The 21,025-nt window shown below is 47.5% G+C and overlaps 1 protein-coding gene across 8 annotated transcripts in view; it reads right to left on the reverse strand.

Moving 5' to 3' along the window:
* The window catches only part of LOC135394281 (transcription factor SOX-5-like), a 511,283-nt gene that overhangs the window by 44,224 nt on the left and 446,034 nt on the right, over window positions 1-21,025 (reverse strand). For all 8 annotated transcript variants that reach the window (XM_064624960.1, XM_064624956.1, XM_064624955.1 and 5 more), the window contains 3 exons: window positions 14,511-14,762; window positions 13,376-13,603; window positions 12,052-12,202 (listed from right to left, as the gene is read on the reverse strand). In XM_064624960.1, the coding sequence (XP_064481030.1) occupies window positions 12,052-12,202; window positions 13,376-13,603; window positions 14,511-14,758 (627 nt within the window). In that variant the 5' untranslated portion in view covers window positions 14,759-14,762. The remainder of the gene's footprint in view (window positions 1-12,051; window positions 12,203-13,375; window positions 13,604-14,510; window positions 14,763-21,025) is intronic.

Genomic DNA, 21,025 nt, shown 5'->3' on the forward strand with positions numbered 1-21,025 from the left:
AACTCGCAGTTACTGAGTTACTTAAAAAAAAGAACGAGTTACTTCAAGTTACTTCGGACACAAAATAGCATTACGCATGTGCAGCGCGCTTGAGCAGTTGAGTTAGACTTTGAGTTGCCTGTGGAAGAGTGCAACACGCTTAGATCGTTTTCGTTTATGTCCAACAATAGACGTCTGTCCCTGTTGGTAAACAAATGACGTCATAGTGTTAGACAGCGCCACAAATTTGATAGAGTTGAACTACGCTCGAAACTAGAGGTGAACAAGGTCACACCCGAAAGCCACGGTCTTGAGGGGATTACTATGGTCCCTGAAAGGGACGCGACCTTCCGTCCTAATTTTCTTTCAATGGGAGGCGGCGAACAAGTGCCCGTTCATGGAACCCAGCCCTCTCCTTCCGATTTGTTTCGGTTTCAGTCTGTCTACCAACGTCATGATGACGTTTCTCTCGTAGAGGTCTATTCGAATGCGTTGCATCTTACTCCCTGTGGGCGCCCAATGGTTCAGCTTAATTTCAATGGCAGCGATTCTTACTTCCTGTATAAAATACTGTCATTGATTGAATATCACGTTTTATGGCATAAAAATGCCATGAAAATGCCGGAGAGAAAGCAAGAAAATATGTGGACGTGAGCGAAAAGCGAATTAAAAGTAACCTGGAATCTAACTTAAGTTACTTTGGCAAAGTTACCTGAAAAAGAAACGAGTTCCTCTGAAAGTTACAACGGCGTAAAAGTACCGAGTTAAGTTACAAGTTACCAGAAAAAGGAACAGACAGTATCGAGTTACCTCGAACTCTGCTATTTGAACACTGCCGCTGGGTGCCCGCCTCCTTGGACCTGTGGTAATCCCGACCCGTAAGGCATGGACATTGTCGGAAACTATTACGGTAGAAAATAACATAGCGACGTCTCTCTCGTTTCGCACCGACTGTATCGTGGCACGTGAATATTTTGTTCGGAAACGCAATGTGAAAGGTTCACCACTGTCATGGACAGGTGTTGCCGTTCTTTCTTTAGGCTGAATCGATCGTAAGGAGGCCGTCGCCAAAAAATCAGAAAGCGACGGGGAGTTTCAATGTCCGTGGACATTGGAGGCCTCGTGTTCGTGCGCTAGCCTCAGCTCGATTAATTTCCATCACGTTCACCAGATGTCGCCTGCCTCGTTGTGGTTTTCCTTTTGTTTTTGTTTTGTGTGTGTGTGTGCGTGGGCGCGCCCGTTTGCGAACAAACGCGCAGGAGAGAATGTGAAAAGTGTGAGTGCATACTCTGTCAACGCCACTTGGACAAACAAAGCTTTCAACCACGTATTAAGTCATTAAGAGCCCACCAATCACAACCGTACTTTCGGCGCCGTAGCTATGGAGACGAGTCTCCATAAGCCCCATGGGCAGCCACTGGTAGCCACAAAAATCCGGTATTTGAAATCGTCTACGGCGATTGGCTGAAGGAGGCGAAATCCCGAATTTATATGCCCACGTGACGAAGGAGTGAGAGGAGTGATAGAGCAGGCCTTCCCTACACTCTAAAAACAGAACTTCACCACATAGCACTGTGAAGGCCATCCAGTGTACAGAATGCCTTTATCGCTCCCGATTTGGGAAAGCGCGGGGCGTACGCCTTTTTTGGAGTAAGTAAGCATTATCTGAAAATAGAAGAAGAAAAAGAAAGAGAACAGTCTTGGAGCAGGGTGGCTGCCACTACAGGCGCCTACAGCTCCATGTCATTTGGTTTAGATCCTGTCCCAGAGACGCAACGAAGGTCTTCAAAGCGGCAGTTTATGCCGCTATCTTCTTGGAGGGCGCAGAGTGCCTTCAGAGCTTTAACTTCTTGATCCTGTGTAGGCCATCTCCCCATCACTTCACAAAAGGAGAAAGGCCTTTGGCTTCGAGGGATTACTTCAGTCTTGCTCTTGCTGGCTCGTAGCCTGGGCATTGTATTACAACGTGAAGTGTGTCCTTTGGCACCTTGCATCTGCTGCACATGTTCGAGGCCACAATGCCTAATTAGTGCTTCGTCGTCGCGGTGTATAAAGCAACCAGACGGATCCGATGAACAGCTGTATCGATGCTTCGGCCGATGTCGTGTGGGATGACTGTTTGTGAGTCGAGGTCTATGTGAGTCATATAATCGGACTCCTGCTGGACTTGTTTCGAAAAAGGCGTACGCCTCCCGTTTTTAACCAATCAGGGGGCAGAACGATGTCATTCGGGATTGTGATTGGTTAAGACCGCGTGCTATGTGATGAAGTTCTGTTTTTAGAGTGAGCGTTGCCTCTGTCCGTCTGAAAGAGGTCCCTTATACCCTAGTCAGACGGCAAACCTATTGGCGGAACGGCGGTTACTTCACCTGTAATCCAACGATAATTTCGAATGACATCGTTCTCTGCCCTGATTTGTTGAAAATGGGAATCGTACACTTTTTCTGTGACAATTATGCCGTTCTTAATTGCCACAAATTGCAGGAGGCGTACGCCTCCTGCACTCTTAGAAATGAACTCTACCGCATAGCACGCTCCTAGCCAACCATCATCTCGAATGATATCGTTATCTGCCCTGATTTGTTAAAAACGGGAGGCCTTTACGCCTTTTTTGTGCCACTTATGCTGTTCATAATTGTCACAAAAAAGGCGTACGCCTCCCGTTCTCAACAAATCAGGGCAGATAACTATTCTATAACTATAACAGATAATTATAGATAACTATAGATATAGATAGGCAGATAACTATAGATAATTATTCGAGGTGATGGTTGGCTAGGAGCGTGCTATGCGGTGAAGTTCATTTTTAAGAGTGTGTTGTCAACAAATCAGGGCAGAGAACGATGTCATTCGAAATGATATGGTTGGACAACAGGTGAAGTAACCGCCGTTCCGCTAATGTACTTTGGTTTTTCCGACTGACTAGGGTATTAGTAAGTCGTCGGGAACTCGTGCCAGTGTATAGGGTAATCAGCAGTGCACTTGACCAGTAGTCAAGAGGTTGCGCGTTCGAACCCCGCCGATATTTCGCTTTTTGACGACTGCCTTATCCTAGTCAGTATTTAGATGTTCTTAGACTTTGTTTTTGCGTTTGTCTGTTTGTGAGCCGGCTTCAGCTTGGTTAGTTCCTAACAGGTTCCTCCGAGCTCCAAAGCATTGACGGCACGAAAATAGCTAACAAGAGTGCGCTATACACGAGTCCCCTCTGTGCGTGCGTCATAAATATGGATGTAACCATTTTTATATTTTTTTTTACTCGCGATCGGTTATTTAATTCGTTGCTCGGTAATTGCGCTCTTCATGTCTGAGGCGATGCTTGTAGTGCTTAAAATTTTGCGGGGTTATCCCCGCTGAGGGGTGATACAAACACCATGTGTTTCGATAAAATTCGTACCGTTTCTCCATTGGTTGATTTGCGGATGACATACCGCTTTAATCGAGGACCAGGCAAATCTCTGGCTAATAAGTACGTTCTCAATTATCGTGTCAGAACGATTGGGGAATAATTAGTGCAAGAAAGGTGAGAGCAGAGGATGTCGCCCTCTTCGGGTCCGCACTAGCTTGCCTACCTCCTTCTTTGATCCTCGAGGACTGGACGTTTGCGAATACGGAGCCACGATAGCAACAGAAAGTCCTTTGTTTCGACTGCCGTGTACACGAACCGCGCTCGGTGAACCGTTCTCCACATTCCAATTCGTCGTTCGGCACGAAATGCAGCTCCGGACGATCCAACGACCTTCTATAGAAACTAACAAAGTTTTCCCCTTACGCGCATCACATCTTTACAGGAAATATCAGCATCGTGTTGGAAAACCAAATCAAGAGGAGGAGGAGAGAAAAAAGCCGTCAAGTATGGTTAATAAACTCGATGATCCTCTCCTTTTTTTATATCCTGACCGCGCGCAGAAGCCGCCGAATTACTGATATTTCTGCAAGGATGCATATCGATATCTATATCGATGCGATTATCGATATTTTTATCGATAAATATCGATATTTCAAAGGTCTCGATAACATCGATATTATTTTAAAAGTATCGATAACATAGCCGGCATAAGATATCGATAATATCAATAAGAATATCGATATCGTTCCATCCCTACCACATAGCCGCGTGTTCAGCTATAAAATGGCGTGAATGCTGCGAATTATTTTTTATTCCGTGTTAGCGACGCGAAGCAACTGTGGCTATGAGCGGCGTACAGACGTGGACAGATGTAGAGAGGACAGAAGGAAAGAGTGTGGGAAATGGGGGTTAATATGTGTTCTGGGCCGACTTCAAGGGGAACTGTGCCGACATTCGTCTGGGACGTCCGCGGGAAACTCCAGGGAAAACCTCAGACAACACAGCCGATGGTATAATTCGAACCCAGCACCTCCAAGTCTTCAGCACGACCTTGGCTATATACCACCAACGAGCTATGCTGTGAAGATACTGTCCGAGACGCCCGATCTCATTTCCACATGCCACATAATTTAGACGTGTATAAGAGCACTTCTAACGTGGCTTTATTATTCCTTATCTTCGTTTAACATTTATTTCATTCTGCTTAACTTTTCTCTTTGTCGTTTGCTCGAATATGAGACATTATACTTTTGAGGCTGAGAATATCTGCTCCCTATATCCCTTACAACGTGAATGACGCATTCTTTACGGAACACGAGCACACTGGAACCGCGTGTCGGCATCTTAGGCTCACGACAAGAAAAAAAAAAAAATCATTATGTACGAATTCCTCCTTGGATAACATGAGTCAACGTACCCGCGGTAGGAAACATTTCGCTACCGATTCACCGGAAGTATGTGCCGTGGGAACGAGCAGGGAATATTCCGGAGTCTGGAAGCAAGCCTCGCGCCACAAACGGGGTACAGCCGCGAAAGGATCTTTAAAAAGAAGGGTCGTACGACTCTTTTTTTTTTCTCTCTCCGAAGACACCGGATGCGACGCACGCGAACCATGTGGCAGTGTTTTTTATTTCGGGCTTGAATTATCTCGTTACATATATCTCTTTACCTGTGTAGAATATAGGAGCTTTTTTATGGAACCGGCGCGATCAAAAGAGCAGGCAGAAATGCGAACCGCACATTTTGCATTTTGTCGGCGGGGTGGATGCACCTTGGACACAGGATACTGACTTTTTAAAATTATTCCCTTATCGCGACTCTTTTCTTTTCCCCGCCTACTATATACGTCTCGCAGATACGAGCGCCAGACACAGAGGAGTTTCGGTCACGGCGACGCAGAGCTGGGGAGTAGTGCATTACCGGTAATACATTACTTCTCGGTAATGATTAATGTAATGTCATTACACTTTTGGACGAATAAAGCGTAATGGTATTACTTAGTATACCTGGGCTGAAAGTTCACTACTTGTCTAAAGAAAGGTGTTACGAGTTCTGATTGGTAGAGGCAAGGAAAATCCCAAAGCTGCTCTTCCCCAACCTGTATGTCACTGACGAGATCACCGAGTAAGACGACAGATCCTATATGTGGAGTCTTTGAACACGAACTCCTTCTCTCCTTTGACAAATATTACCAAATATGGTGTCTCTCATCTCTCAACGAAATCATTAACGTATAGCGATTTCGCAGAAACTTTCACCGATAATCTGCAACGACGTAAAAGACCACGGAGAAGTAATGCCAAAGTAATGTCATTACTTCATGAAAGTAATTGCGTTAGTAATACTAATATGTTACAAATCATGAAAAAGTTATGAGGAATGCAATGCATTACTTTCAAAAACTGTAATGAGTAATGGTAATGCATTACAAAATAAAAGTAATTTCTCCACCTCTGCTGCGACGTGACCAGCTACCAAGTGGAAGATAAGGTTGCTATGCCAACGCGTGAATTTCGCTCGGCCTAGTGTGCACCGAGCACTATCCAAGTAATTGTCATATAGCAAGATAGACTTCACTTGCCATTAATAGGTGTTGCACAAGCATTTATCTTGCCTCACAGTTATTAGTCTCGCTCAGCATCTTGTAATTGCGTCACGCAATTACGTTCAGCAAAACAACTCTACGTCAAGTCCGAACTCTCATGGCGGGGATAGGAGGTTGTGCGAAAAGCATTACTTTCTAGAACTAATCTTGCTTCGTGAAAATTTGTAGAGTTTGCATTATTTGTTTGGTACATCATCGTTTACGTCCTGCAACGGCGTCGTGTCAAATCGCCATAGTGTCTGACCGAACCTTCTTCGATTCGGATGAAGCGACAACAAACACACGTTGATGAGACTCCTAAAGCCCGAATCCCATAACAAGCGACACGCGGCAGATACACGCGAGAAGCGACAAAATCGACGTCACTGCCGCCACACGAGCGTCAAAAAAGCTCAGTCGCGGCTGAATATTTCTGCATCTACTCCCAGTAGATATTTGTAGCATGTCACTGAGTTCGTTGCCTGTTGTTTGACAAAACCAGCTAGATTTGACGGCGTGAAACAAGAACTGAACGCGTGGGCAAGGGAAAGGGTGGAGAGGGCAACCAACAAAAGTAGCAGACGAAGAAGTGGGCGGGGCGTTGGGAACTTCAACCGCAGCGCCACTGCGTTACGGCGAATATTACATAGCACCTTCATTACAAGTTCTCTTCGTTTTGACGAATGAAATACTATTTTTGGTATATTTATGGCAATTTACAACTTAGCTCGAATAAAATAAGCAATGCTTCTCCAAAAACATCATTTCTCGGCGACGAAATGTCGCTGCTCAAATGGACCAGGAAGTCGCGCCATGACCAGACGCGACAGCGACAAATTCTGCAGCGCGTCGCGTGTCGCTTGTTATGGGGTCCGCGCTTAACACGTCCTCGTGCCGGCGTGTAGGATTTGCTACATGTCTGTTAGGACTGTTATATCTGTTAGGCCGATGATACGATTTTCGTGTACGCAGAGTATTACAGTAAACTGAGCATTCTGTGTGTCTTTGGACAAGCCAGCTGAAACAACATGCGTGCCGACCAGTTCGAATATGACACTGGTTTCATCTTTTGTTGGTCTGTACAGGTTTGTCCGAAGCATAGCAGGAGAAAAGCTGGAATATGCGAAGAATGCGTGTCTACTCTGAATGGCGCGATTTCTCCGTGAAGACCGGCTCATGCTGGAGAAGAGCCAACGCCATCAGTCAATGGCTAAGAGGCAGCGAGCGTGAAGCCCGTTAGGCACATCCCGAAGGCGGATGTTTAACTGGAGTAAGGCACACCCTGTGACCCCAAGCAAGGCACGATTCATCCGGAGCTCAATTTAAGTTAACGGATTGGTGGTTTACTTCAAAGCGTAGCTCAGTTCCACCGCACTGACCATTACGCCTGACACTGTAAGAAAATAAGTAAGTAAATAAATACTCTGTAAACCCAAAGATTGCTGTCAATAAGGGTGGATAAAATGCTGCTTCTAATAATCTGTGGTAACACGTACGCTGAAAATGGTGGTGTTATCCTCACTTCTGAGTTACTGCATCCTTGTATTCCGTGTATCCTTGTGTATTCCGTTTACATGTATATACCTTATAGTATATTGTATACGTGTGATTCTTTTGTGACACGTATGCAGGTATGTTAAATTTCACAAAAGGGGTGTATGCCCGGCGCTTTCCACAACTGATGATGCGGCCTCTTTCCTTTCTTTCTGTGGGATAATTGGCTTTCAGCGAGTTATGTGGTCAAGTTCGTATGACTATGTGGGCACCAGCTGATCAGCACGTTTGAAACTAACGAAAGCAGAAAACAACGCGAAAAGTTTCCCGTCCCTGATTCCGTGTCATCACCGCGAAGCACCAGTGGCTATAAGCGGTGTATGCACATGTGGGCAGATCTGCAGAGAGGACCGCAGAAGGGAGTGGGAGACATGGGGATTAGTCGTTCTGAGCAGACACAAGGGGCAACTGTGCGAACATCTGCTGTCTGGAAAAGTGTATCAGAAACGCCAGCGGAGACCTCGCGGTGTGGCCTTGGAAGGGGTCAACTCGCTCCAATTTTGCCTATTTGAAGCGGATCAGCGGCATGGCTGAGTGGATATAAGAGCATTCGCTCGTTGGCGGTACCTCCGAGGTCGTGCTGAAGAACGGGAGGTGGTGGGTTCGAGTCCTACCACCGGCTGTGCTGTCTAAGGTTTCCCTAGGTCGTCCGGTAGACTCTCTAGACGGATGTCGACACAGTTCCTCCTGAAGTCGGCCGAGGACGCATACTAATCCCCTGTCCTCCACTCCTAACTGCTGTCCTCTCTCGTTCTGTCCACGTCTTCACGCCGCTCATAGCCGCGCTTGCTTCGCGGCGCTAACACCAAATTAAAAAAAGTTTAAAGTGCAATGACTTTTCCAAATGGCAAAGCTGATCTATATCATAAATTGAAATCCTCATAAACGCATCCACGCGGCACTGACTGGAAGTGTTTTCTCGTTGCCTATTTACCGTTACGACCTGTGTACTGAAACTTCTCTAAATGTCTAAATAATTGCTCCTCCAAGCATACATTGGCGTCGAGCTGTGACGTGAGGTCAGGGGAGCGCGAACGTGTACGGCATTGCATTATGTCCCATAAGCAGGTGACTGCTCCCACACGGCTGCTACGCACGGGTGCAAGCAGTATCAGTAGCAAAGATACCAACCGTAATGTTATGAGCCCGAGTACTTTCGGTATTCGCGGCGCTCAATTTCTATACGTATATTTTATTGTCCCCTTTGTTGTCAAACTCAGAATGCAGGTTCACATCCATGCAAATAGCCGTCTAATACGTTCATTCTTACATAATATATGGACTACGGTGTCACAGCGCCTTTAGAGGCCACAAAAGCGCGCACGCACCAATCTCTTTTTAAATAAGCGTGTCAGTTGTGTGTCATCTATACGCCATGACCGAGTTTCTAGTTTCATAGTTTCTGTGTTCAAAGTGGTTGGTTGGTTCGTCTACCACTGACTGGCATTAAACCGCTTTATGATCTTTCCTGATCATGCCACGCTAATATCTTGTCCCAACCTTCAGTGATGGTTCGCTTTGACCGACCGCCCTGCCCAATAACATCATGCTTCGACTTCCGCGGTCCTTGATGTCATCCCACCTTCCCTCTTTACTCTTCGTGTAGTGATGAAGAGTATAAATTGAACCAATAAATGACAGCTGGGAGGTGTTGGGGTACGATTGTCCGCGTGATGAGATGTCGTTGACAGACGGTGCGGGGGAGGCAATTCTTGGCATTCCGTCGCCTGCTGCCGTTAACGGGCAACGCGAATCGGGAGCCAAATATTCCGCCGGCGGTTGCGTGCCCTTTACGCGACGCTATATTGGTTAGTGTGGTTGTATTGGTCTCAGATGGATTTGAGATTTTTCAAGCAAGATTGCGTTGCGTTGCCCCAACGGCAGAGCTTTGTCAAGTCTCCTGATGCAGCAGACTAACAGCATGCTCTTAGAGCAGAACTTCGCCGAATAGCACGATCCTAGCCAACCGTCATCCGGGACGGCAGCCTTTGCTCCCGTAATTTGATGCGCACACCTTTCTGTGGCACTCACGCACTTGCGCACACCTGAAACAGAGCTTCACCGCATAACACACTCTTTGACAATATAATCCAGACTGACATCGTTCACTCCTTCGATTTCTTGAAAGCGAGAGTCCGGCTTTTTGTGATATGAGGGTGGGACACGATCAAGATTTCAAGACCCGCACGTTCCGTACCATTACTGCAGTACTCCATGTACGAACCGCAGCATTATTGGCTATCTTTAAGGGAAGGTATCCGACTGATGGGGCGAAACTCGGACGGTGTTTCGGCACTTCTCGGACGCGGATTCCTGTTATCATTGTACTGTCCGGAGACAATTGCGCGATCCCCAATTTGTACCCACCTTCTATATACGGACTAGAACCATGAACTTTCATATGTACGCAGTGCGAGACAGCCTGACGGGCTGTCAGAAGCTCCCGTCGTTCATTCCGTCGTCATGTCAGTTTATGGCACATCCTTTCTCGCGCAGTCGGCGCTATTTTCTCCGGCGCATCAGTTGGGAGCAACGGGAGTTGCGGCTAAAAGGGCGTCCGGCAACCCTTCGTGCGTAATTTCGGAGGCACCGCGACAGAAGAAAGAAAGAGCTTCCTCTTTTGTCACCGCGGCTGCAGGCGCTGTTCCCAGGGGTGTACTCTTTCAGACCTGCGTGGGTGTCTGGCCGGAAGCTGGCCCGTCTTCGCCGGAAGTGAATTCCTTTCGCAGACAACGCACGATCGCCCCCTCTTGTGTCAACCCCACAGGTGACGAAGGACTTTTTTTCACGTCACCCTTTTATGTGCCTTACACGCCGCTTTTGTTTCGCTACCAACACTCTTAAAACAGAACTTCACCGCACAGCACATTCCCGAACGACGAACCACCATCCGGAATGACATGGTTCTGCCCCCTGATTGGTTAAAAACGGGAGGCGTAGCTGCGGTTATGTTAACTGTCCTAAAAAGACATACGCCCCGCGCTTTCTACAAATCAGGTGTGATAAATGTATCATTCTGTGCAATGGTTGGCCTTCGACGTGCTTTGTGGTGAAGTTATGGTTTAACAATGTACGGGACAGACGCAGTGCTGTCTCTGCGACGGGCAACAAATGCAAATGGTCCCCCCTGTTGCTGCCGTCGAGATAGCGCTCGAAATGCCATAATGCAGGTTGTTTCGATTCCTTCCTGAATATTTTATAATTTGCGTTCATTGTACGTATATGCGGTGTCCCGTATACCAGCAGAGCGTGCTAAAAGGGGAGGACGAGGTCCTTCGCTGAGGGTATTCTTTGAGTGCCTTGTGCTTGTAGCGAATATGATCTTCAGAGTCGCGAATATAAAAAATTACAAAGTGGCGATTAAGAACAGTACACTCTTAAAACAGAACTTCACCGCATAGCACGCTCCTAGCCAACCGTCATCCCGAATGACATCGTGCTCTCCCCTGATTTGTTGAACACGAGAGGCGTACGCCTTTTTGTGACACTTATGCACAAAAAGGCATACGTCCTCTGCTTTCCACAAATGAGGCGTGATATCGAGTGATGGTTGGCCTTAATTCAACGTGCTATGTGGGAAAGTTCTGTTTCAAAAGTGTAGTTATTGGCCTGCACTCTTCGTCTTCGGCGACGACACAAGTGCCACACTCTTAAAAATGAACTTCACCACATAGCACGCTCCTAGCCAACCATTATCTCAAATGATATCGTTATCTGCCCTGATTTGTTGAAAACGGGGGGCGTACGCCTTTTCTGTGACACTTATGCTGTTCATAATTGTCACAAAAAAGGCGTACGCCCCCCGTTTTCAACAAATCAGGGCAGGTAACGATATCATTCGAGATGTTGGTTGGCTAGGAGCGTGCTATGCGGTGAAGTTCATTTTTAAGAGTGCAAGCGCGAGGCTTCCGCCTTTCATGCGGTTGTCACCAGACGGTCTAATTAGCATTCCTCTCCTCTATTGAGATCATTTTCTTAGAAAGCAACTGTGCGAGTTGGAGATTGAAGTTCAAGAGCAATATTTCAAGCTGTACCCTGATCGCATAACGAGATACCTACATCGTGGTCTTCCATCATGATGATATCCAGTTTAGCTCGGCAAGTGTGTCATTGGCCTCGGACTCGCTATAGGAGTTTCCGCTAGGAGGGTCCAACAGCGTTTGCGGTTATCAAAATGGCTGCCTCCTCGAAAAATACGGCACACAATGGGCCTTAAAGTCCTACGACGTATTCCATTTTCACAAGGCGTACGTATCGTATAGTATAGCGAACAACATGATACTGTGGCTGGTGATAGACTGCCACAACACTCTAAAAACAGAACTTCACCGCACAGCGTGCTCTGCTCCAATCATTCCCACGAATGATAGGTTTCTGATTCGAAGACAGAAGGGGGCGTACGCCCTTTTGTGTCAATTATCATGTACCCAAATTGACACAAAAAGGTGTACCCCCCCCCCCCCCTCTCTCTCTTCGAATGAGATGCGGACGATAACCCTATCATTCGTGGCAATGGTTGGAGCAGAGCGTGCTATGGGCTGAAGTTCTGTTTTGAGAATGAATAACTGGACAAGAGAACTGTACTTACCATGTGGATCCTCTGCTGTACAAGTAACTGATCTCGTAGTTGCTGAAGCTGGTTGATCATGTCGGTAAGTCGTTTCTCTTTCTCGCTAATGCTGTCTCCAGCCAGAGCCATGCGCAGCTCTTCGCTCTCCATCAACCGGCCTTCTTCGCTCCTGTTGCCAAGAAACGTTTCGATTAATAAAAAATCGGCTGCCACTGCTGTTTTTTTGAATAGAAAACGCCCCCTCACAGCTCGTGTATCCGTAGATTCGGCGAAAAGGAAAAATTTCCCGAACGCAAGCTCATGCAGCTAAATAAACTGAGCAGATCGACTTCACAGGTTCGGCTAATCTGGTCATCGGCTACTTGAACGTGTTTCGTCATAGTGTTATGCGAAAAGGAAATCCGTGACATTAGGTAAACCTCCTCGCGTACGTACTGTCGCGAGACGCGTGGGCAGCGAAGCGTTGAAGCGGCTGAAGGTATGGGATGCGAAGACTGGCTCGCCGGCTGGTCGATTGGATGCAACGTGGGCGGCGTTAGGAAACAACGGAGTCGGCGCGGTCCTTTGTCGTTGGCCGATCAATTGCGCCGACAATGGAAGCTATGTTGCTGAAATACATTGTCTGCGCCGCTTGGGCGGTCCCGCAAAGTCGGCTTCCGCGCCAATGGAGACACAGCGCCAGACTTTGTTCTGCCCTATTGTCTGGCGCCGCCCCAGCGGGACAGTCAACGCCGCCTTTGTTTTCGCTGACGTTAAGAAGGGCGTTGCTCGCGCGACCAGCGTCACCTGACTTCCGCATCTTAATATCAGGTTCAGCTGACAGCTGCGGGTTGTGTGATATGCCTACACTCTAAAAACGGAACTTCGCACCATAACCCGGACTGCTCCAACTAACTTACGGCAGTTTTGATTTCCGGAGATCGAGGGCCTTGCGTACGCCTTTTGGTGGCAATTAACATACAACTAAATGGCCACAAAAAGGCCTTCGCCTCCCATTTTCAACAAATCAGGAAAAAGAGCGATATTATTCTGAATGACGGTTACTCCTCCGCGTGTTATGGGATGAATTCTGGTTTTGGTACGCACCTCCTTCGGGTGAAAAAAAGTGAACCCGACATCGCCGGTCGAGAAATTTTTGAGAAGGCAGGGACGCACGGAACGAGAACCCATCGGGACAAACTAGAAAGATGTACAAACATTGAAACAATGATTTTCAACACGGAATGCGTTGAATACGCATGATATCTTCCAGCTGTGCGTTCCATCAGATAGCAGAACTGATACTCTGTCGAACATAACACGACAAAACGGAACAGGGGCTTGAACCAAGGGCTTCCCTTACTTGCAGTCCGCCCTGCTAGCCTCGTTGCCCTCGTGCAGCGATGCGCTTGTGTTCATCTTCGTTGCGAGCATCCGAAGCACATCGTCCATGGACTTCCTCTGGTGCGGAGCCCTTGCCAAAGAGGCCGCATCCGTCGACCGCCTCGGCGCAGAATCCTCGGAGTCCTCAGAGTCGCTCGCGGATGTCGGACGACGCGCAACCTGCTCGCTTTCCGGGTGGCTCGCGCTCCTGCAGCGAGAGGCAGAACATCATACACGAGCCAGATGGACACAGGAGCAGAGACTAAATTCTTGTTCGCTATTTGCGGGTTCACACATTGTTTACACGTATGTGCGCTTGCAAGCGATGAGTTGCGGTTGGCGAATAACGAACAAAAATACCATCTACATGCGATTGGCTGCTAGTTTCCTCCGCGCTATGCTGTGAACTGAAGTGGACGTGCTGTTGTCACTTGCCGTAGTACCAGGCATGTTCCCAGGATCTCGGGACAGTGTTGGTGTGCAGTAGGGGGATGTGACGCCTACATATGCTGCTTTTTGTGGCGTTTTTCGGCCTTTTTGGACGGTATTTTAGGCGCTATTAGGGATTGCGGGGGTTGCTGGGAAGGTCCCTGCTCAGTCTCCAACTTTAGATGTCTGTACCACCGAGCAATGTTACGACAGCTGAACTTCACCGAATAACAGCACCAAAGCTCAAACCATATCACCGTGTCATATTGTATACCGTTAGTATGCAGAGCGTATACGCCGTGCTATGACAGCTAATACCTATGCACGGCACCGAGAAAGGGCCTGCACGTACGTCCCACGTCTTCAACGCGGTTCAAGAGAGATGTTACTCTGCTGAATGGTATCTTTTCAACTACGCGTGTTATGCGGTGAAGTTCCGCTTTCAAAGTACACGTGCAAAAACATGAAACGGCGTGCTGCGAAGGCCACGAACGGGTGGCCTTGTGCTTCAAACTGATCTCTCTCTTTTTTTTAATACTTTCTTTTCCAGTTCTACCGCACATTTCCCGTCATGCTCCCCTCTTTTATCCCGCCCGCATGGACCCCATATACCTAGAGGCACCAAGGAGGAAAAAGGAGGACACATATGTCATCTTCCAGTGCCGTATAGGTAAGGCTTCACTCACCCTGGACTTGCCGGGAGACCGTCTGAGATGTCGGAGTCCTCGTCGTCCCGAAGGAGGGCGTCGTGCGGTGGCCGCATCAAGTCGGCGAAAAGGTCGTCTTCCTCCTCCTCTGCTGCTGCTGCTGCTGTAGCGGATTCGTCGTCGTCTCCGTCTTCGTCGAGTGACTCTCCGCTGCGCTGATGCTGTTGACGCTGTTGGAGCTCGTCCGTCGACAGCTTCGTGGGAGGGCTCTTCCGCTTAGACGACATGCTCCTGTTGGATCAAAAGAAAAAGAAAACAGGACATCAGATACCATCGTCACGCATGTGGTCTTCGGAAGCATAACAACAACCCTAGCCAACCCAGTGTTTTCATATTATTGCTGTTTGTTTCCGGAAGGTGAGTCGTAAGTCGATGACTTGTTAGTCCCGCGTCCCTGACCGCCTTCATGTACGGAACGGCCCTGACTGGTATAGGATCATCATCGAAAAGCCGAATACAGACACAATATTTTATATATCAGCATTATTATGCCGTTGGCGTGCCCAAGCATGGCAACATCACGTGTCTGCACTTATTCGGCAAATAAAAGCTGGCATGTAGGAAGACACTTCGGGCCATTCTTTTCCAAACGGGAAACACTCGAGAGAAAAAGCAGAACCCCAGCGTTCGACCTACGACGGGTAGAGACAGAGGTCGTCCGGAGAAGTTGTTCTCTGTTTTGTCTACCTTTCTTCGGAATGCATAGCGTAAAGTATAGACCTTACGTGAACGTGATTTTGAATTTAAACGCCTTGCTGAAGGAGGACTCCATGCGGGGTCAGCGGCTATACTGACCAGTCGACACTGCCCCCCTCCGCCCACACACACTATGTTTCATGCATACTTCTTTCCACCATATACCTATATATGACAATTTTTGCCTTACTGCAACAATTTGCCGCCGATTCCTATACTTCTAACTGTGTTTATATATATATATATATATATATATATATATATAAGCAGTGCGCCAAATGCTTTGTTTATGTCCATTAATATAGCAGGTGCGAAGGTATCCTACGTCCTCTCTCGTTCTCTCACCAGATCAATTACAGGTTTATGAGTTTTCTCTGCTTCCGGAATCCTGTTGCACTTTCGTTAGAAAAGCTGGTCGTTTTGTATGCACGATCTCTGACGCTGAAGAATCAATACCCCCCATACGTTTCCCAGAAGAAGTGGGCACTTCTGGGATACCTTCCTCGCGCTTCAGCAGTGATTTGTTTTTGGAAATTTGTCAATCCGGGCATACTTCTCGCCATATTGAGTTGTGTAGTGTCAGTATACGTGATTGAAGGTGGTCTCTCCCAAGTTCTTCACTGCCTGCTGCTAAGTGATGCCATCTAGTTCTTGTGGCGAATGAGCGGGACAGGGCACGAGATGAGCGCTCATTTGAGCTCTCTCATTATAGCATCATCATCCATTGGACTTGTCTTTTGGACGGTGTTGGCCATATCATTTTTAAATTCATGTCTCCAGGTGAAGAAACATTGTGTTTCACAAGTCTCCGGCAGTAGTCATCTGCTATTTCGGACAGGGGACGACCTTGAACTCGTGAGATTGTTGCCCAATGTGTTGAGGTAAGTGTTCGACGAGAATGCTCTTGGATAGGTTCACAAAGCAGTCTCCACTTTGCCATGCTGAGCTTCCTAAAAAGCGTCTGATATTTTCTCGTAGTTTTCGAGTCTCTCGCTTGTCTTTGGGCGCCATTGCATTGTTCACACTTGTGTACCAGAGTAGGTATAGTTCGCTGTGGGTTTCAACCAAGTTAAGGAACTATGTATACGGGCGAATCCTGGCAAAAATTTCATACTTGTAGCCTCCCCTGTGCCCTTCTTTCTCGTATTACGGTGAGGAGAGAAATATGATCACTGCCACGCGTTTCAGTATCCACAACGCATACGGGCTAGACTGCAACAGAATACACATAACTCTGAGAGGGTGAATGTTGCCTGGTGGTGGCCGTTTGCAATACCAAATTTCGAGTTCGTCCATAAGTATCTCGAGGCCGGCACCCCGTACGTCAGTGAGCATTGAAGGCACGGAACGCACTAGGAATGGCGGACGAAATGGCCCTACGATACAGGATATCTCGTATGTTGATACGTGCGCATGTCTCAACGTACATGCTGACAACGTCATTGCATGACAGGATATCTTATTATGAATTTATGATCCCTGTCGAGAGCTCCGTAAAACCAACGCGTACGACATCACGGCATGATTCTCTACATATCGCAGCTTTTTCGGTTATTATCTTCTAGGTGCGCATCGCAATAGATGAAAAATGAATACGAGCCAGCTGCAGGACACGACTTCGTCCGATCCATCGTAGATTGGCGCAAGAATTAAAGAAATTCACCCTTCGAACAACACCATCATGGAAGGTCACTCAGAGTGGAACGAAAAAAAGAAAAAGCACCAGAAGGGGGAAAACATACAAAATAATAAATTTTCAGTGACGCTCCCTAAGTGGGATTGTAAATCAGTCACGTCGGCCAAATGGGGAACCGTGGGAGAAAGCCATCTGAGCAGGTTTCACTTGTGGCCACAAAGCAAAGACGCTGACTGGGCTTCGATTTTCTTTTAGTGGCAGAATGTGTCCCTCGCCGCGATACCATACAATATAACGTAATTTCTAATGCAAGCACTCTCCACGTCGAAAAAGAAGCAAAAGAAAAAAAAGAAAAAAATAAGCGCGGTCGTTCCGCTAGCATTCGCATTCTATTCCGGCAGCACCCGCATTTCTCGTCCGAGAAACACCTCACCGCGACGGCTCAATTTTTCCAGCAGACGCAGAGCAGAAAATCCGAGGGGTCAGCTTCAAACTTGCGCAAACAATGCGTAAATAAAACAAGCACCGCTTCGCGCGCGCAGCAAGGTGGCAAATATGTACGCGCTCGCGTACGGACACTCATAAGGTGCAGCTGTTGCGGCCACGGCAACACTTTTCTTGTTTCACCTGCGCGTCCCGCGGACCAGCCGGGAGCTCGTTTCTCCCCCGAAACTTTCATCGCGGCGCCCAGGCGGAAACAGCGCTCGACGCAGCACTTTCCACCGTCCAGCACAATGCCGAGCTGGGCGCGATTCCTTTGCGGTCCTGCTTTCCCTAATGATCGGTGCAGCGGTAAAATTGCTCAACCGCTCTCCCGCCTCAAATGAAGCGAGCGGGAGGCGGAAACCGCACTTCATTCGTCCTTGCACGGATGCTTTTAAAGGTTGTCTCACGTAACCCGCCGGCAAGACGCGATGGAAAGTGAATTTTTGTAAAAATAAAAAGAAGGACCAGAGCGAGAACTTCCATCACATTGTTTCTTCGTGCCGCGGGGCTTAAATATCCTCGCTCACGCAGAGAATTATCCGGCACGAACAGTAAGACATTCCTGCTTTTGTGTCGGCACTCCCCGAAATACTTCTGGTCCTATTTTAATAGACCTGCAGCTGTCATCAAGACTATTGTGTGGCAGCGCGACGTTTGTAAAAAGGCAAAGACTATCTGTATTCTATCCGTCTGTTCGCACTTTGGTCTTTCTGCTCCGAAAGATATGTATACGCATGAAAGATATGTACGGCATGCGTGTGTGTACATGTCCGAAATGATGTGTCCTTTTGGCGGTGGCCCGTTTCCAACAGTCAGATGACGGAACATCCTGAATCGTGGTATACCTCGAGCGCTATGTGTTCAAATTTGTTTTTTTTTTAGGGTGTACATTATGATTTTTTTTATTGTACAACAATATATATATATATATATATATATATATATATCTGTTTATAAGCTGAGAATCATGATAAGCACTGCAATTCATCAAAACAAAACGGCGCCCCCAACACGTCTGCTTCAAGTACCCATGGGAACTAGCCCATAACAGTGCGAGAACCTTTATACATAGATATACACGTAACATTAAACAACGACGAAGTTATGGCAGATGTCTGGAGCATTAACTGGGTGCACTGTCGCAGACGGACCAAGTTACACTGGCTACGGTTAAACAAGTGCTCCGCGTCTATAGGAAACTTTCTCCAACTGGTGTCGTCTCTTGTAACAACGGCTGTCCCTGCCGTAAACAGGGCACGCAGCTCAGTCACGTACTCATAATATTTCCCGACGGCGCCACGGGGATATTGTTGGCGCGCAAACCAAACGTAACCCAATTATCTCCGGGTAATATGGACAGCCGAGGCGCCTTTATTAACACACTCCCCGAGAGAGCAATTAGGGATGGGGCAGCCACCGAGATGGTCGGAAACTTTCTATGAGACACGACGACGGTGGGAAGAGGACGCTCGTGGAAACGCGTGCCACAACTAAGTATACAATTACAGGAGTCGAGTCACCGAGCCCGGTCGGCCGGGCGTGCGCATGTTTTCCCTGAAATCGAGCGCTGTAAGGGAAAGAAATTAGAGGTTGCTCGGAATTTGGAACCATATTCCGCACTCGTGCGTGCATGAAAGAAATGGGCACATGCATTTCCTGGCTCCCGTCGATTTGGTGTTGTGTAGTTCTTCAAAAAGAATTGCACGGCACTAAGCCGCACCGAGGGAACCATCATCCCGAATGACATCGTTCCCTCTCTTGATTTTTTGAAAACGGGAGGTGTATGCCTTTCTGTGACAATTATCATTTTCCAAATTGACACAAAAAGGCGTAACCCCCCGCTCTTTTCGAATCAGAAGCAAGCGACAACCCTGTCATCCGTGGCAATGGTTTGCGCAGCTCAATGTGCGGTTGGGTGTTGGTACACCCTCTAAAAACTGAACTTCACCGCATAGCACGCTGTGTGCCAACCAGTACATAGGATGATAGGGTTATCGCTTATGATTGCAGGACAGAGGGGGGCGCACGCGATTTTGTGGCAATTTTCATGTATCCAAATTGCTACAAAAAGGCTCTGCCTTCTCATCACAAGTGATAACCGTATCATTCTATGCAATGGTTGGCGCACACCGTGCTATGTGAAGTTATGTTTTTAGAGTGCTGGACGCACGATCAACCAATGCTATAGCCGTGACGTTGCACGCCTGAGCGCGGCCGACAACGGCACATAGTTCCATCGCCACCACGACCTGTTTTTAGAGCTATGCAGTTAAGTTAATTGTCACAAAAGGGCGTACGCCCCGCGCATTTCACAAACCAGGGGCGGTAATGGCATCATTCGGCTCTGCAATTTTGATCTTCATTGTGATAATGTTGTGTGTTAGAGTCCGCATGCATCACCGGATATCGGGGCAAAAACGATGGTGGCACGTTTGTCAATTTCGTATACCGCAGCGCGACTTGCAAATAGGCAAGGTCGGCTCTCCTTCACAAGGTTGGGGTGCCTCCCTGTATCATGTGTGACGAGGAACCTTATCAAATCACGAAAATTTCCGGCACGAAGAAATTTGTCAGGGTGCGATGCATTTATACAGTCATGTCTCGCTTATCCGGAGTTCAGATATTCGGAAAACTCGTTATCCGGACTACATTACCGGGGACGAACCTGCTACCATTGGATTTTGTCTCGGTTATCCGGAATTCGTTATCCGTATCCGGACAGCAAGGACGGGGAACAATCTTCCATGACCTAAGTCATTCTGATTCGCTTATCCGGACAACTCCTCTGTCCTCTGTCCCTGGCATGTGCTGCGTTCGCAGTATTACAGAAAAAAGTCACATTTCACGTGAACATTCTGTACTATTTGACTTCCCTTTCTTCAGATGTCACTCCTTTTTGGTGTGTGCGGGCACACGGTAGAGATGGTAGACGGTAAGCGGAAGAGGTGCCCTGTACCCACCGGGCGCAAGAAATCCACATGTGAACGTCAATGCCCAGGCCGTCTGAAAGCATCGCCTGTCTTTTGGAATATGCCAAAGGCATTTGCAAAAAAAAAAAAAAAAAAAAAAGAAACATGTGCGCGGGACCAACTTTCTGAGACATTACCCTTCTTTGAACAGCAGGGTGACGCAGCAGGTGCCGTGGCTGTGACCAAAATTCTGTCACACGCGTGCCTGCTAATTTCAAGCAGCTGACTTCGCATGAATTTGTGAAGTAACGATCTTTTCCTCGTTTTCTTTTCTGGAGCTATAAAGCGGTCTTCCAAATTTTTCGGGTTTCCCCGGAAGTTTGCTTGGTCCATATCAGGAAATTCGTCATCCGGACGCAAAGGGACGACTCCCGAGGTGTCCGGATAATCGAGGCATGACTGTATTTCCATAATCTAAGTTCCCGAGAAGGAGTTCGACAATACATATCAATCATTGCGAACTTGACACTATAGCTTCCATAATAAGTTTCGTCACGCTATAGCAAAGGGAAATGCAGGGCTCTTCCGTCGCAATACTTCAACATGCCCGCATTTCACAGTTCGGGAAAAAGGCTTACACTTTGTGCAGCAACGGCAGCACAAACGCACGGCAACGAGAAAATAAAAATAAAAGTACGAAACAAAAAATACGTAGAAACAGCACTGAAGCGGCAGAATCAAAAACAGACCGAATACCTCTCCACGTC

Source organism: Ornithodoros turicata, chromosome 5 (genome assembly GCF_037126465.1).
Source record: "Ornithodoros turicata isolate Travis chromosome 5, ASM3712646v1, whole genome shotgun sequence".
NCBI classification, from domain to species: domain Eukaryota; kingdom Metazoa; phylum Arthropoda; class Arachnida; order Ixodida; family Argasidae; genus Ornithodoros; species Ornithodoros turicata.